Genomic DNA, 14,013 nt, shown 5'->3' on the forward strand with positions numbered 1-14,013 from the left:
TTAGACTGCTTGTGTCTAAATCCCCTTCATGGGTATTTGACGCTCGCTTCAGTCATTCACAGTCAGCTGTTCAACAGATGTGTGCTACGGGGGGGGGGGGGTTTGGATGACTGACACTCGGCTGGGTGTTGGTGTCCCCGAAACTGGGACCACTGCTGCTCATGGAGTTGGTCTTTTAGAAGGGTGAACCAGACAGAATCAAGGTCTCTACATCCGAGTCCCTACAAGCTGCAAGTGCCTTACTTGATGAGTTTGGCTGCGTGATGAGGAGGATTATCCTGGGTTACTATGGTCCTTGTGGAAGAAAAAGGGAGGGGGGAGGAGTCTCCGTCAGTCTGGAAGAGGGAGTAGCCTGTGAGCAGCTGTTCCCTACAGCTTCCCTGGGGAGGCAGCCGGGAGTCCTCTTGCTTTCAGCGCAGTGACATTTCTGTTTGGACCCTTGACCTACGGACTATAATGCATTTGTGTTGCTTCAGATCATTAGATTTGTGGTACTTGTTGCCGTAGTGAAAGGACGCGCCTTACTCACACTGTGGGGTCTAAGGGTGCGCTGGATGGCCCCGCCAGAGGACCCTGGGTCCTGGAGTGCAGACCCCCGTGTTTGCTTTGACCTTCCCTGTCAGCGGTCCGTGCTTACGAAGCTGAGCTGGTGGAGGCACAGTGCGGTTCTGCTGTGGATGCACTGCAGAGGCCGGGGCATAAGAGCTATGGGAAGGAAAGGGAGACCGGCAGTGAGGAGACAGTGTTGAAGGTTAGTGCTTCCAGCCAGGCAGGACGCCGCTCTCAACACGGCTGACGACCCCTGGTGGAAGAGCAGGGTCCTGGGCTCGTTCCCAGACCCCCACTTACCTAGCGGGTCCTTGGTGGGCCTGGACCAAGCCAGCTACAATGATCACTTTTTAATTTAACAAACTAAAAAAGGTGGCAATGTGTGGAGCAATCTTGTGCGGTTGTATAACTTTTGTGGAGGGAACCCACTGGTTGGGAATATGGGTAGAAAGATTTGTTTTTCCTTTATTTTGGTCTTTTGAGACGGGTTCTCTGTGTAGCCCTGGCTGCCCTCTGTAGACCAGGCTGGCCTCCAACTCACCAAGATCCACCTGCTTCTGCCTAGTGGGTGCTGGGATTAAAGGTGTACACCACCACCACCCGGCTGGTAGAAAGGATGTATATGTTAATTGTATGTTGTATTATTTTAGATTTTCAATTTTTCTTTTACTTATTTACTTTCAGGGGATTTCAGGGGGTCAAACTTACTCCCCAAGTCGGCTGTCTCCCTGCCCCGGCCGCTTCCCAATTGCCAGGTATGGGCCATCAAGCCCAGTTTATGTTTTTTCCTTGTTTGTTTTGGTTTGTGACTGGGTCTAGCTCTGGCTTCCCTCAAACTCAAAGAGATCTGCTTCCCTCTGCCTCTACCTCTACCAGTTTAAAGGCATGCACCACCACACCTGGCTAGCTTCTATAGCCTTAGGTCATTTTAAGGTGTTTGAGCTTCCCATTCAAAATTTAATCCCAGAACTCAGGGGGCAGAGGCAGGTAGGTCGCTATGAGTTCCAAGCCAGCCTGGTCTACATAGAGAATTCCAAGACAGCCAAGGTGACGTGGAGAGACGCATCTCAAAAAATTCAAAAGTATTTTAAAATTGGAGGCTGGAGAGATGGCTCAGCGATTAAGAGCACTGACTGCTCTTCCAGAGGTCCTGAGTTCAATCCCCAGCAACCACATGGTGGCTCACAACCACCTGTAATGGGATCTGATGCCCTCTCCTGGTGCGTCTGAAGACAGCAACGGTAGACCCACATATATAAAATACTATTTTTAAGTGATCATTGCAGTTGGCTCAGGTAAAGCCATACTTCCAGGCCAGCCAAGGACCGGCTAGCTAGATAGGTGGCGGTCTGGGGATGAGCCCAGCACCCTGCCCTTCCACCAGGGGTCGCCGGCCTTAGCAAAGCCGCGGTGTCGGGAGCGGCCTCCGGCCGGGGAGGGCGCTGTGCCGGCGGCACCGGGGGCGGGCTGGGGGCGGAGCGCCGGGCGGCAGCGGCTCGGGCTCGGGCTCGGGCTGGGGCTGGGGCTGGGGCTGGGGCTCCAGCTCGGGCCCTGCACCTGTGACTCGGCGGCGCTGCTCCTCCGCTGCCCCATGGCCCCGTCCCGGCGGCAGCTCGGCCTCCGCGCCGCCTACTCCGGCTTCGGCTCGGTGGCCGGCTTCTCCATCTTCTTCGTCTGGACGGTGGTCTACCGACAGCCGGGGACTGCGGCGATGGGGGGTCTCGCAGGTATCCCCGGAGGGCGCGGGGCGATCGGGGCGGCTGCGCGCGGCGGCTGGGGTGGCGCTGCCCGGGGGCGGGAGCGTTGTTTACTCCGGAGAGACTGGAGACGGCGCAGGTCCGGGTTCCTGGGCAGTGCCCGGGCCTCTGGGACCTGGTGCCTTCTGAACGTGGCGCGACCTAGGGTGTCCACAGCCCGTCCCTGGGGTTCGCACAGCCCTGCGGCTCCGGGGCTGTCGCGTCCCCGCACCCTGTGAATCTACCCTCCACCCGGTGGCCACTAGAGCGTCCTCTGCGCGCCCATCCCCTGGCCACCCTCGCTCCCGCAACACGCACACTGTGCGGGATTACCGCATCTCTTGTGATAAGTGGGGTTCGTGGGGAAAGCCATCAGCCAGCCCGCTTCCAGCCCCAGGGACCCTCAGCCAAGACCAGGATTGTGTTGTGGACGCCGTGTTACTGGACATGTCTCTTACACTTGTGTCTATCTGCTCTGGTCGGAGCCTGTGGGAATCTGCTAATCCCTGAGGGACGAGGAGGTGGCGAAGGCCCAGCCGTGCTCTCTAATATGTAATTTTGATCACACCGTTTAACCTCTCTGTGAAGGCCAACTATATTATTTGCACTTATTAGCATTATTTAATACTTTTTGCTGTGCTAAACAAGCTACCCCCCTTATTTTATCTAATCCCTATAGTAGTCCTCTGATGTAGCATTATTGTGCCCATTTTACAGTTAGAAAAATTGATCGAGGCTTAGGGTAACTAAATCATTTGTCCAGGGTTGCAGCAGCTACACAATCAGGCCCCAAGATGGCTCAGCCTTGAAAGCCTGGCGGACCTGACTTTCATCCCTAGAACTCAAAAGGACTCAGGTTAGCATACTAAAGGCATTAAAAGCTCTACTGAGAAAACTAACCCGACACTACCACAGTCACATGAAGTAATATGTATGGCGAAAGTATGTGTAAGGAAAACGTTTTAAGATACAACAATCTTATCCCATGACTGAAATCCTTGGCCAAAGATCTAAAAATGGAATAACTCAAAATAATTAATTCATGCTGGGCAGCGCTGGTGCAGGCCTTTAATCCCAGCACTCGGGAGGCAGAGGCGGCAGAGTTCAAGGTTCTCTGAGTTCAAGGGTGGACTAGTTTACAGAGAGGGTTCCGGGACAGCCAAGGCTACACAGAGAAATCCTGTCTCAGAAAACCAAAACAACAACAGAACAAATTCAGTCTGAATTCGAGTACGGTCCTGAGCTGGCGAGGGAGCCGGGAGGTGGAGTCTCTCTGCCTTATCAGAGGGCGTGCAAGGCTTGCCGAGCAAGGGACTGGGTCATCATGAAGCTTGGGTTTGATGCTCTGGCTGGGAGTTCTCAAGCCTGTATGGGGGTGGGGGGACCACCTGTGGACTCCTGCCGCTCAGGGATAGCCAACACTCCCAACCTGTGTGTGCATAGAACCTTTCCCCTCTACTGACCTCCCCCACACTTCCTATTGGCTCTGCTGCTTCTGGGTTTGGAAGGCACTTGCCATGGCCCAGGGCTGGATGCTGAGGCTTGAGATAAGCTCTCTGGATGCTGGAGGGAGGGAAGGCTTGGCTGGGAGCAGCTGACTGGGTTCAGAGTCAGGCCCGTGGAGGGAGCCGGGTGAGGCATGGCAGTGCCCGCTGGCCAGAGGAGATGCCACTGACTCCCCTCTGGGCGTGCACTGCTGAGGTCCAGTGTCCCAGGCTACGTGTCTGGCTGCTTATTGTCAGGAGGGGATGCTACCCGAGGGAGGCTGAGGCAGGTGGACAGCCAGGGCTACACGGACAAACCCTGTCTCATAAGGACAACAAAGAGCAGAGGAAGGGTTCCAGCCTCACTCCGGGCAGCCACAGGGCCCCCCTCTGGCCCATTCTCTGCATGTTCGTCCCTTGATGCCCTCGCCTGACCTGAGGTAGGCTAGCAGGCACGTGGGTGCAGTTAGCTGGGACAGGGACACACCTCTCCCAGGTTGTCTGGATATTGGCAACCCAAGGTCGTTCGTTGTGAGGAGCCAACATTGCTTTGTGGAGGGGGCTGGTGGGCACTCTTTCCTGACCCAGCATGGGTTGTGAAAGGGGGGGGGGTCCACGGGCAGTCACCTTCCTTCCTCTTTTGGGGTGGAATGTCAGCAGGTTTTCTGACTTGCAAGCACTCCACTTCTGACTCAGCATTTTGCAGCCCAGAAATTGCTGAGTCACAGGGCCCATCCTCATGGGGTTTTGCCCATGTTGGTCAACTGTGGCTGTTGGGCATGCTAGCTTCTGGGCCTCTGGAACGGGGTATGTATGAGCATGTTGGGGTGGGGACCCACTCTTATCCTGGCAGGAGTCTGGGAGGAAGTGACTTTGCAAAAAACAAAACAACAACAACAAAAAAGGCAGGGACCTAAAAAAGTGTGGGTACACTGGAGAGGCCTCATCGGACCCCCACCCCCACCCACCTGGCTCTGCACTGGCAGCCCTAGGTAACACTTCTGCTCTGTGTCTAGAAAACCATGGACATTACTTGTCCCTTACATCCAAACTGCTCCATGTTCTTCACGACTGAACCTTGATGGAGAGGCACTCTGGCATCCTGGGTCTTCTGTCCTCTGGGCAGAGCAACAGGCCTGGGGGGGGGGGTCCTCAGACTCAAATGGCAAATGCTTGTATTTACTCTATGGGCTCCCATGGCTGCCTCCTATGGCTGCCTCCCATGGTTGCCTCCCATGGCTGCCTCCCATGGCTGCCTCCCATGGCTGCCTCCTCGCTTCTCATCCAGCCTAGCAGCTGCAAGCGCTTTCCCTAACCAGACCTGTGAACCCAGCACCTAGGCTGGTCTAGCCTTGGAGAAGGTACAGGGAAGCTGGGATGAGATCTAGCCTGCTCCTGCAGCCGGTTGGGGCGGGGGGACTTGTCCTTACTGCTCCAGGTCGTATAGACCAGGCATCTCGGAGCCCTTGGGCTCAGGAAGGGGAACAGAGGAAGGCAGGTATAGTTGCTTCCTGCAAGGGTCAAGAAAGGGACTGGGGAGGGGCGCTGCCTTGTCCAACACTTGTGGAGGACGCATCTCTCCAGGGAGGGCCAGGGTGGGATGAGGGCTCCAGCTGGAGCACGTTGCCCTGGAGGAGACCCGAGGACACCTGAGGACAGGGTTGGAAGTGGGCTCAGGGCCACCTGAGCCACCCTCTTCCTGGTCTTCCCACTTTCAGTACTTCTGGGCATATGTGGAGGTGAGGGTTTGGCGGATCCCTGCATTGCGCTGGTGGTCTGAGATGACTTCCTAGTGGAGGTCTGTACACTTGCTAGTTTAATGTTTTCCACCCGAAAGTGCTTAGCCACGGAGGAGCTCCTCTGATCTCCTCCTTTCCCTTCCTAAGCTGGATTCCAGAATCTTTAAGTGGGAAAGGATCTCAGAACTCAGCTATTGCACCCCCTGTGTGAAGAAAGAGGACAAGAGTCTGTCCCCAAAATGAACCGCTCAATGACAAAAGCCCGAGTGTTCGGGGTGGAGCTTATGGGTAAAGTGAGCTCCATGTGCAGAGTACTGGGTTCAATCCTCAGCACCCCTAAGGAGAGAAACCAACTAACTCCCTGTAGGTGAAAACTTGAGGAGGGTTGGGGAGACGTCTGTGGAGGGCGCTGGAATAAAATCCAGATCACGGAGGCTAAAGCTGAGATTAGGGTTCTGGCTTCCTCTGGCCTGCTGCGGCTTCCTGCCAAGACAGATGGAGGCGTGTTTGTGTTTCTCCACCCAGAGCTCCGGGGTAATAGGAACCCATTCCAGGGAGGAAGGTTGAGGGCCAGTTCGGGCAGAACTGAAAGTATGGTGATAGGGGTGTGTTGGACGAGCAGGTAGGGAGAGCATCGTGGGTAGGTGGCTTGGTGGGTTCATGCCTGTGCAGGAAGGAGCCAGGACTCCCTGCTTCTCCAGACTGGCAGAACCTCAGGCTCGATCTTTTTTACAGTTGGCAGCACCAAGGACAAAACAGTGCTTTGGCCCTCAGTTTCCTGGTTCCTGTTATCCCTGTTTTGTTTTTGCCCCATTGCTACAATTAAGCTGGTCACTTGCCACCCGCACCCGGTGCCACCTAACCTAAAAGAGGTTTAAACCATCTTAGGCGTGTCAAGAGCAGAAACGATTTCACAAATGTCTGTGCTCGTGTCTCAGCCTAAGAAATAAGACGCTCGGTGGCCATCAGAGGGTCCCTTTGCTTCCGTCTATCCCTGCTACCACCTCCCTCGAAGCCAGACTGGTGGTCATCCCTCTGAGAGATCACAGTGCTTCTGCTGTATGCCTCGTGTGATTTGAAAAGGCTCCCCGACTTCTGGATGCAGGAGCCTGCGGGGCCTGCCTGCAGCCCACAGCTGTACTGAGAGAGCTTACAGCCGGCCCGCTCTCTTTCCTCCCCCTTCCTTTGCTTGGTCCCACGGCCCTGCTCCAAGGCCTTGCCAATGCAATTGGCATTTGCTTCGTTCTTTGAACTGCACCAGCAGGCACTGCCTGGCACGGAGGGTTGCATTGGATTGTTATTGTTATGGGCTGAGACCAGCTGCCATCCTAGGCCACCAGGCCCAGAGGGCATGCCCAGAAGGGTCTGAGATGTTAGGCTACCATTTGCCACACACTGGAAGAATGGTAGGAGGCCTCGCCCTAAGCAAGTAGGCTACTTGGGTGGTGGGTGGCCCTGGGGGGGCCTCATGACTGGACTTCCTTTTTTTTTTTTTTTTTTTTTTTGCAAGACTAGTGCAGAGTTGAGAAGAGCCCTAGTGCCCAGGAGCTCAGCTGCGGGCTCCAGGGCCCAGAGGGTGTGGTCCCTGGGGAGCAGGCAGAGGAAGAGCAGAAGGCTGCCTTCGCCACTTCTATGACTTTGGATGGGCATCAAGAAGTCTATATGTAAAGTTCTGGGAGTGAAACTCCAAACAAATCCTGTTTAGGGGGATTCTGTCCATGGACATACGCATATTAGAAAGGAAAACTGACATCTAGAAGAAATATTTAACTTAGTTTTGTTTGTTTGTTTGTTTGTTTGTTTTTAGGTTTTGGAGACAGGGTTTCTTTGTGTAGCCCTGGCTGTCCTAGAACTCGCTCTGTAGACCAGGCTGGTATTGAATTTGATCCCAGCGTTCAGGAGGCAGAGGCAGGTGGATCTCCGATTCTGAGGCAAGCCTGGTCTACACAGAGAAATCCTGCCTAGAAAAACAAAACAAAGAAAGACCTTGTTTCTCTCAAAAGAAGGGGGGGGTGGAGGAAGAGAAAGAACGAGGAGGTAGCGAAAGCAGAAATGACAGAGAACGGCGTGGTTTTGTTTTCCATGTCTCTTTAATGCTCGGTGTTCTGGAAGGCAGCTGGAGTCTCACGCCCCCCCCCCCCATTCAAGTGGTGACGTCACAACTCACAGATATCACGTCACGGTCACGAGAGCCAGTCCTAGTGTCATTGTGCAGGTGGATCTGGCCTAGATGCCAGGTGACGTGGCAGGCGGGTGCCTGGGTGCTGCTGACTGAGTCTGTCCCCGCAGGTGTCCTGGCACTGTGGGTCTTGGTGACTCACGTGATGTACATGCAGGATTACTGGAGGACCTGGCTCAGAGGGCTGCGCGGCTTCTTCTTCGTGGGTGCTCTCTTCTCAGCAGTCTCCGTTTCTGCCTTCTGCACCTTCCTGGCGTTGGCCATCACCCAGCACCAGAGTGAGGACCGTCCGGGGAAGGAGAAGGGAGAGGGCCTGGGGCTAGCTCGCAACTCGGTAGGATACCCTGGCTCTTCTAGGGACTGGATGGCTTCCTTGACCTCCTCCCCCTACCCCCTGCCGGGGTCCCTTACTGTTCAAATGGCGAGAAAGAGTCCCCATCTCCTCGGGGGTAGGAGGGTTCAAGTCTGCTATGAAGTGTTGGGGACCTCCAACACTCAGAGTCACTGGAGTCCTTTCATCTCTGCCTAGCTTCAGGAGGGCAGTGCCCCCTGGTGGTGGTGATGGTGGTAAGAAATATTAGAAGCTGTCCCCTGTGTGATGTAGGTTGGATGTGGCCTGGGTGTGTGCCACGGAAGCCCAGTGGGTGGTACCGACCTGCTGACCAACTCTGACCTCCTTTCATGACCCCAGCTTTGTGACCAAACATGCAGTGTCACTCTAACTAAACCTGCATCACACGCCCACCTCTATGGATTCATTGATAGCACTGATTCAGAGGTCAGGAGGCTGGAAGGGTATGGAGTGGGAAGCAGAGGGTCTTGGCTATGGGCGGATCTCTCAAGTTACCGTCTGGCTCTTTTCCCTACAGGTCTCAAAGACCCAAACAGCTACTACCTCTCCTGTGTCTGGAGCTTCATTTCCTTCAAGTGGGCCTTTCTACTCAGCCTCTACGCCCACCGCTACCGGGCTGACTTCGCGGACATCAGCATCCTCAGTGACTTCTAACCCAGGGAACGAGGTCACTACAGCCTGGGGGCCCTCGGGATCTGGATTCAGCTTCTGAGTCATTAAGGGAGCTCGCCCCAACCCCTGGGGACGCCAGAACCATGGCAGAGTGTATGGGCCAGTTCAGTTTCCTAGAAATCTGTCTGGTCCCCTTTGGGGGAAGATATAGAGCTGTTAAAGAGGCACTGCCAATATGCCCATTCCCGGCTAGAGGGCAGCTTAGACCTTTCCAAATGGATCTATTTTCTTAGCACTCTGAGGGATCTCTGTAAGTAGGGCCATGACAATGAATTCAGTGGGCAGGATTGGAACTATGGCTAGTGACAGGGCCTGGGACAGGTGACTTCACTGAAGCTGTGTGTGGAGGCATCAAAGGTCTGGGCGAGTGAGGAATCTTTAGTACAGATCTCCATCCCAGGCCGCCCACCCTGTTGTCTTCAAGGGTCGGGTAGCCAAATTCATCGGTCCTTAGGTAAGTGACAATTGGCTCTTTCCCTGAGCAGTGTAGTTGGACAGATTCCAGCGTCCGTCCCTCCTACCTTCCCACCCAGAATTTGTTTCCCATGAGGGTGCTAGCGCCAGCCAACCATTCCCATGTGTCGCACATGCACACATGACCGCGTACACCAGAGCAGCACTCCTCAGATGAGGCTGGACTTGAGGACCACAGGAGACATACCCCTGCACCTAGAAGAGCTTTGGGATCCGGGGCAACCTACTGGGGGCAAGTGGGAGCTCCCCATCTGTACTGAGCCTCCAGCCTCACACCTCACTTGCTCCACACTGCATAAGACCACCCTCACCCTGAGCCCCTTCTCCCTGCACCAGACCCCAACTCTGACCTTTCACCTTCTCTCTCTCCTGAAGGAACCCTTCAGAGTGGACATGGGCCCAAGGCCTTCCCTAAGTGGAGAGGGAGGGAGGGTGGGGGGCTGCTACATGTACTCTTCTCTGGTAGGTTGCCATTTTGCACGTCTACTCTTCCACCTGGGCACTGCCTGCCCCCAGCTCTCTGCCTTACCTGTGTCATGGGCACTTAAGCAGAAATATAGCAGCCATTTTAACCAGCCTCAGGTTTTTCTTTGGGGGTGAAGGGGTCTTGAGAGGGGACACGAGTGGCAAGGTGAGGGCTCTAGCTATCTGATCAGTCCCCTCATCTCTGGTCCCTCTTGATGTGGGGAGATGGCTGACTGGCCCTTTGCTCTCTCAGCCCTGTCCCAGCCAGGGTTGGGATGCCCACAGACTCACATCCTTAAGCCAAGGTAGCTAGGAAAGGGAATTTTTCTTTTTCTACCCCAGCCAGACTGTTTGGGGCTTGAGGGTACCTGGTGACCAGGATGTGCAGATTCAGAACCAGCAAGGCAAGAGCTAGCACCTCCCTCTCACGCTGGGGACACTTGTCCTGGCCTGTGGTTTGTCTCACCTGTCCTTTACAGTGCATGCTCAAAACACGATACTCTAGAGCAGTGGGGGACAAGAAGCGGTGTCTACTTCTAGAGCTGGTAGACGCCCGTACTGATACGGGGGGCAAAGGCTACTGACCTCCTGGCTAGGACTTAGACCCAGGTCTGCTTCACGACCATTTGGGGTGTCTTAGCAAACTGAATCTGAGATCTTGTTCCCAAATCCCACAGGGTCCGATGTGTAGGGCTCACTCTGGGGCCATCGCCTAGGATGGTGAGCATGAAGGTTAGGAATAAGGTTAGGTTAAGGATAAGGGTCTGAGTGAGGCCCAGACTTGTCGCTTTTCCCAGCCCATCACAGGATGCTGGGTGCCCACCCACCCCACTGACAATGTCCCACCAACCTCCAGGAGGCGTTCTCAAAGCAAATAAAACATATATTGTTCAGAAGGGTTTTTTTTTCTTCACTTTTTTTCTTTTTTACAAAAACATGCACACATACACAAGGTATGGTGGGGTTGAGGAAAGACACACACATACACCTACACCCACACCCACACCCACACACTCTTGCACGCACTCGGGCACACACATACACACAAATACTCTTTCTTGGTCCCAGGCCTAGACCTCAAAAGCTGCGAAGACTTCTGGGGTGGCCTCCCTTCCCCCATATCTGTCTATTCTCCCACCTTGTTCCCCTCAGCCAAGCTCATCCTATGTGGGACAGCAACCAGAGCTGAGGGGCGGGGGGACCCCAGAAACAGAAGGCTCATACTGGGGGCAGTGACCAGGCATCCCTGGGATTGTGTTGTGCTTTTGAAAGGAGATGAAGAATTGGCACCATTGGGTTAGGAGACACAGCGCTCAGAGAGCACCCGTCTGCTGCACCGGGGCACTGAGATGGTCCACACAGGGTGGCCTCTGGCAGGACTGACTACTCACAGGGAGAGAGCAGCTCAGAACAGCTCTCAGGGCCCAGCGCTGCCAGAAAGGCATCTGAGGAAGCAGAACTCCTGCACTCAGGAATAGGGGACCCTTGTCTCCTCCCACTCCCAGCCCATCAGAACCCGGGAAAGGCCACCCTGGCTGAGGCCGCGTTAGGAATAGTGGTTATGGATGGGCCCACTTGAGCCAGTCCCCCTCTGTGCAGTCCTGAGGGATGGAGACCACAGCTAGGGGCCTGGACACCAGAAGGCCTAATCTGTTCTGGAAGAGCCCAGTTGGGCCCGAGTGCCCAGCCTGCCTCTTCCCAGAGTCCTCTCTGGTCCCCATCCCAGACCCCATGGTCTTCTCAAGTTCCTTGGGATAGCTGTCAGGGTATGCTGTGCTCTGGACCTGACTACCTGCCCAGAGGATCTCTGAAGACCCAGGATCAGGGCTGACAACAGAGGTGAAGAGAGCCACGTCTCAAGAGTGATCTGTTCTGAAACCCTAGAGATTCATGGGTTCTTCCTCTTCCACCAGCTGCTCCGAGGGCCTGGGAATGGGACAAGGGTGGGATGTAGGAGGCCCACAGGCCTCTGGGCAGGCCTTGCTGGGGTTACCCTCATAGTTCTGCTTTAAAGGCCTGAGAGATTATCTGCATGAGGGTCTGAGGTCCTCAGGATGGGAGGACTCAAGATTAGAAGGCCATGGGCCTAGGGCTGGGGACCTGGCATTACCTGTCTTCAGCCAGGATGCCTACAGAAAGGGATGCCAGTGCGGTCGTGGCTTCCACTTCTGCATCAGCTCCCAGCGCTCTGGGTAACCAGGAGTCTGGACAGGAAGCCAAGCGCTGCATGCAGCCCCAGTATTTCCCTAGGACAAGAACCTGGGTCAGTTGAGGAAGATAAGCTGAGTTATATCCTCAAAATACCAAAGCTGGGGACTCGGGCCCAGAGCCCGAGAATAGTGGCCACATCATCAGCATGGGGGGCAGCCCTCTGCTTGCCCTCACCTCTCAGCAAACACCCTCTCCCAACTCACCCCTTCCTTACGGCCCCGGGCAACAACACAGATTCAATATGGCTATGACACCATCTCCACAGATAACTAAGCCCCTTCCCCATCCTCCTTGGCTACAATTCCACTCTAGAGGGCTGGAGAGATAGATGAGCAGTTAAGAGCGCTGGTTGCTCTTCCAGAAGACCTGGGCTTGATTCTCAGCATGTACTTAGGAGCTCACAACCAGATCAAACTTTGGTTCCAGAGATCTGACGCCCTCTTCTGCCCGACAGGGGTATGGCACACATGGTGTATGGACATATGTGCAGACCAAATACCCATATGCATTAATAATAATAATAATAATAATAATAATAATAATAATAATAATAATAATAATAATAAAGGTATAGTGGCACACATGTTTAATACCAGCACTTGGGAGGCTGAGGGAGTTGGATCACCAAGTTCAAGGCCATGGTCTACAGAGTGAGTTCCAGGACAGCCAGGGCTATACAGAGAAACCCTGTGTCTAAAAGTCCACCCCCCCTAAAATAATAAGAGGCCACTCTATAGGTATGTGGAACCCCAAAGCACCAGGAGGGTCACTTGTCCCTACATCTTGGCTTATGTCAAAGTTTGCTCATATGCCCGTGCCTTGGCTTCCTAGAGCATAGGGTTCCCCCTCATGTGGCCTCCACAATGCCCAGCCTATCCGGAGGAGTCAGGCATGCTAATAGAGGCCTGCAATCCCAGCAGGCAGGAGCTGAGGTAGGAGGCTCACAAACTGGAAGGCAGCCCGGCCTGGGATCAAACAAACAACTGAGGAGCCGGGGCATAGCCCAGCAGTGAGTAGCTGTCTAGTGAGATGCTGGTTCAATCCCCAGGACTGGAGATCGGGGGAGGGGGTCACAGAAAACCAGGGCACAGAGAAGGGGCAAGCACCCCCACAGCTGCTCTGCACAGCCACCTCTGGTCCGTGAGACATTCATCATCCTGCTGTTCTGACACAATGAACCTGGACCACGGGAGCATCCGTAGTCAGCTCCGTCTCTGCCATTCTGTCTGCTTCCCCAGCCAAGCCCTGACTATGAGGAACCTACTGAATCTCAGCAGAGACTCAGGGCCTTCACATTAACACAGAACAGTGTTTAACTAGCTTTCACCTCGCTGAAGCGGACTCTTTAACATGTTTTCCAAATGTGGGCTCTTTGAAGCAGTTATATTCCGAGAGCCAGGTAGGCCCTTCATACAGCTTTCCAGTCCCTGGGACCAGCCACCGAAGAGGTTAAACCAAGCCTTTTTGGCAAACAAGGCCTGAGTGTTGCTATCAGTCCCCTGACCCAAGACTGTAACCAGAGATAGAAGCCCAGTCCTTGCCACAGGAAGTCACTGTTCCATTCATGGTGGGTCCAGCAGGAGGGCTCAGTCACTCAACCATGGGGTATGCCCACCACTGTACCTGGGCAGCCTGTTGGAGACTGTCAGTGTGCATCTGGCCTGGCTGGCACTGGAATCTCTGAGACCCTTGTCCCCAGGACGGTGGACCCTCGAGGCTCTCCCAAGTTTGAACCCAGCCCAGTGCCCCAGGGAAACACTCACTGTGCACTCTGACCACAGCTTCCAGAGAGCGGATGGCACTGAGGTTGGGTTTCTGTTTCCAGCTTTCTTCTGAAAGGGGATCCACCTACAGAAACACATCGGGCACCCCAGACTCAGCTTGCACAAACAGGCATGAGCTGTTGGCTTGCTCTGTGATGTCAGAAGACACTGGCCCTAGACCTGACCTGGGGAGGTTACCACTGTGCCACCTACCAAACGCTACCAAAAGAGGACAGGCCCATGCCTACCCCTTCCCATGTTGTCTACCCTGTTTGTCCCACCACACCGCGAGCCAGGCTCGTCTGCACTGCTAGCTGGGGCCCAGGGGCATCTGCACTGATGAAACACAGCTAGCTGGGGTCCAGGGGCATCTGCACTGATGAAACACA

At 54.7% G+C, this 14,013-nt stretch overlaps 2 protein-coding genes across 10 annotated transcripts in view; one reads left to right on the forward strand and one right to left on the reverse strand.

Annotated features, from left to right (window-relative positions):
• The first annotated feature begins 2,003 nt into the window (after positions 1-2,003).
• On the forward strand, positions 2,004-10,546 carry Slc48a1 (solute carrier family 48 member 1). Its single transcript, XM_031354151.1, has 3 exons — positions 2,004-2,276; positions 7,798-7,965; positions 8,557-10,546. Exons 1-3 carry the CDS (start codon positions 2,141-2,143, stop codon positions 8,691-8,693), a joined length of 441 nt encoding a protein of 146 aa, XP_031210011.1. The 5' UTR covers positions 2,004-2,140; the 3' UTR covers positions 8,694-10,546.
• A 35-nt stretch (positions 10,547-10,581) lies between these two features.
• Positions 10,582-14,013, reverse strand: part of Hdac7 (histone deacetylase 7) — a 39,834-nt gene continuing 36,402 nt past the window's right edge. For all 9 annotated transcript variants that reach the window (XM_031354111.1, XM_031354136.1, XM_031354122.1 and 6 more), the window contains 3 exons: positions 13,625-13,709; positions 11,761-11,896; positions 10,582-11,576 (listed from right to left, as the gene is read on the reverse strand). In XM_031354111.1, coding sequence (XP_031209971.1) covers positions 11,531-11,576; positions 11,761-11,896; positions 13,625-13,709 — 267 coding nt within the window. In that variant the 3' untranslated portion in view covers positions 10,582-11,530. The remainder of the gene's footprint in view (positions 11,577-11,760; positions 11,897-13,624; positions 13,710-14,013) is intronic.

This window comes from Mastomys coucha, unplaced genomic scaffold (genome assembly GCF_008632895.1).
Source record: "Mastomys coucha isolate ucsf_1 unplaced genomic scaffold, UCSF_Mcou_1 pScaffold11, whole genome shotgun sequence".
Lineage (NCBI taxonomy): Eukaryota > Metazoa > Chordata > Mammalia > Rodentia > Muridae > Mastomys > Mastomys coucha.

Bases quoted from the DNA above. Each gene is read 5' to 3' on its own strand.
- Slc48a1 (XM_031354151.1), top strand. From the start codon at position 2,141: ATGGCCCCGTCCCGGCGGCAGCTCGGCCTCCGCGCCGCCTACTCCGGC. The intron at 2,277-7,797 runs GTATCCCCGGAG...CTGTCCCCGCAG, and splicing joins GGCGATGGGGGGTCTCGCAG to GTGTCCTGGCACTGTGGGTC. The intron at 7,966-8,556 runs GTGAGGACCGTC...TTTTCCCTACAG, and splicing joins GGCCATCACCCAGCACCAGA to GTCTCAAAGACCCAAACAGC.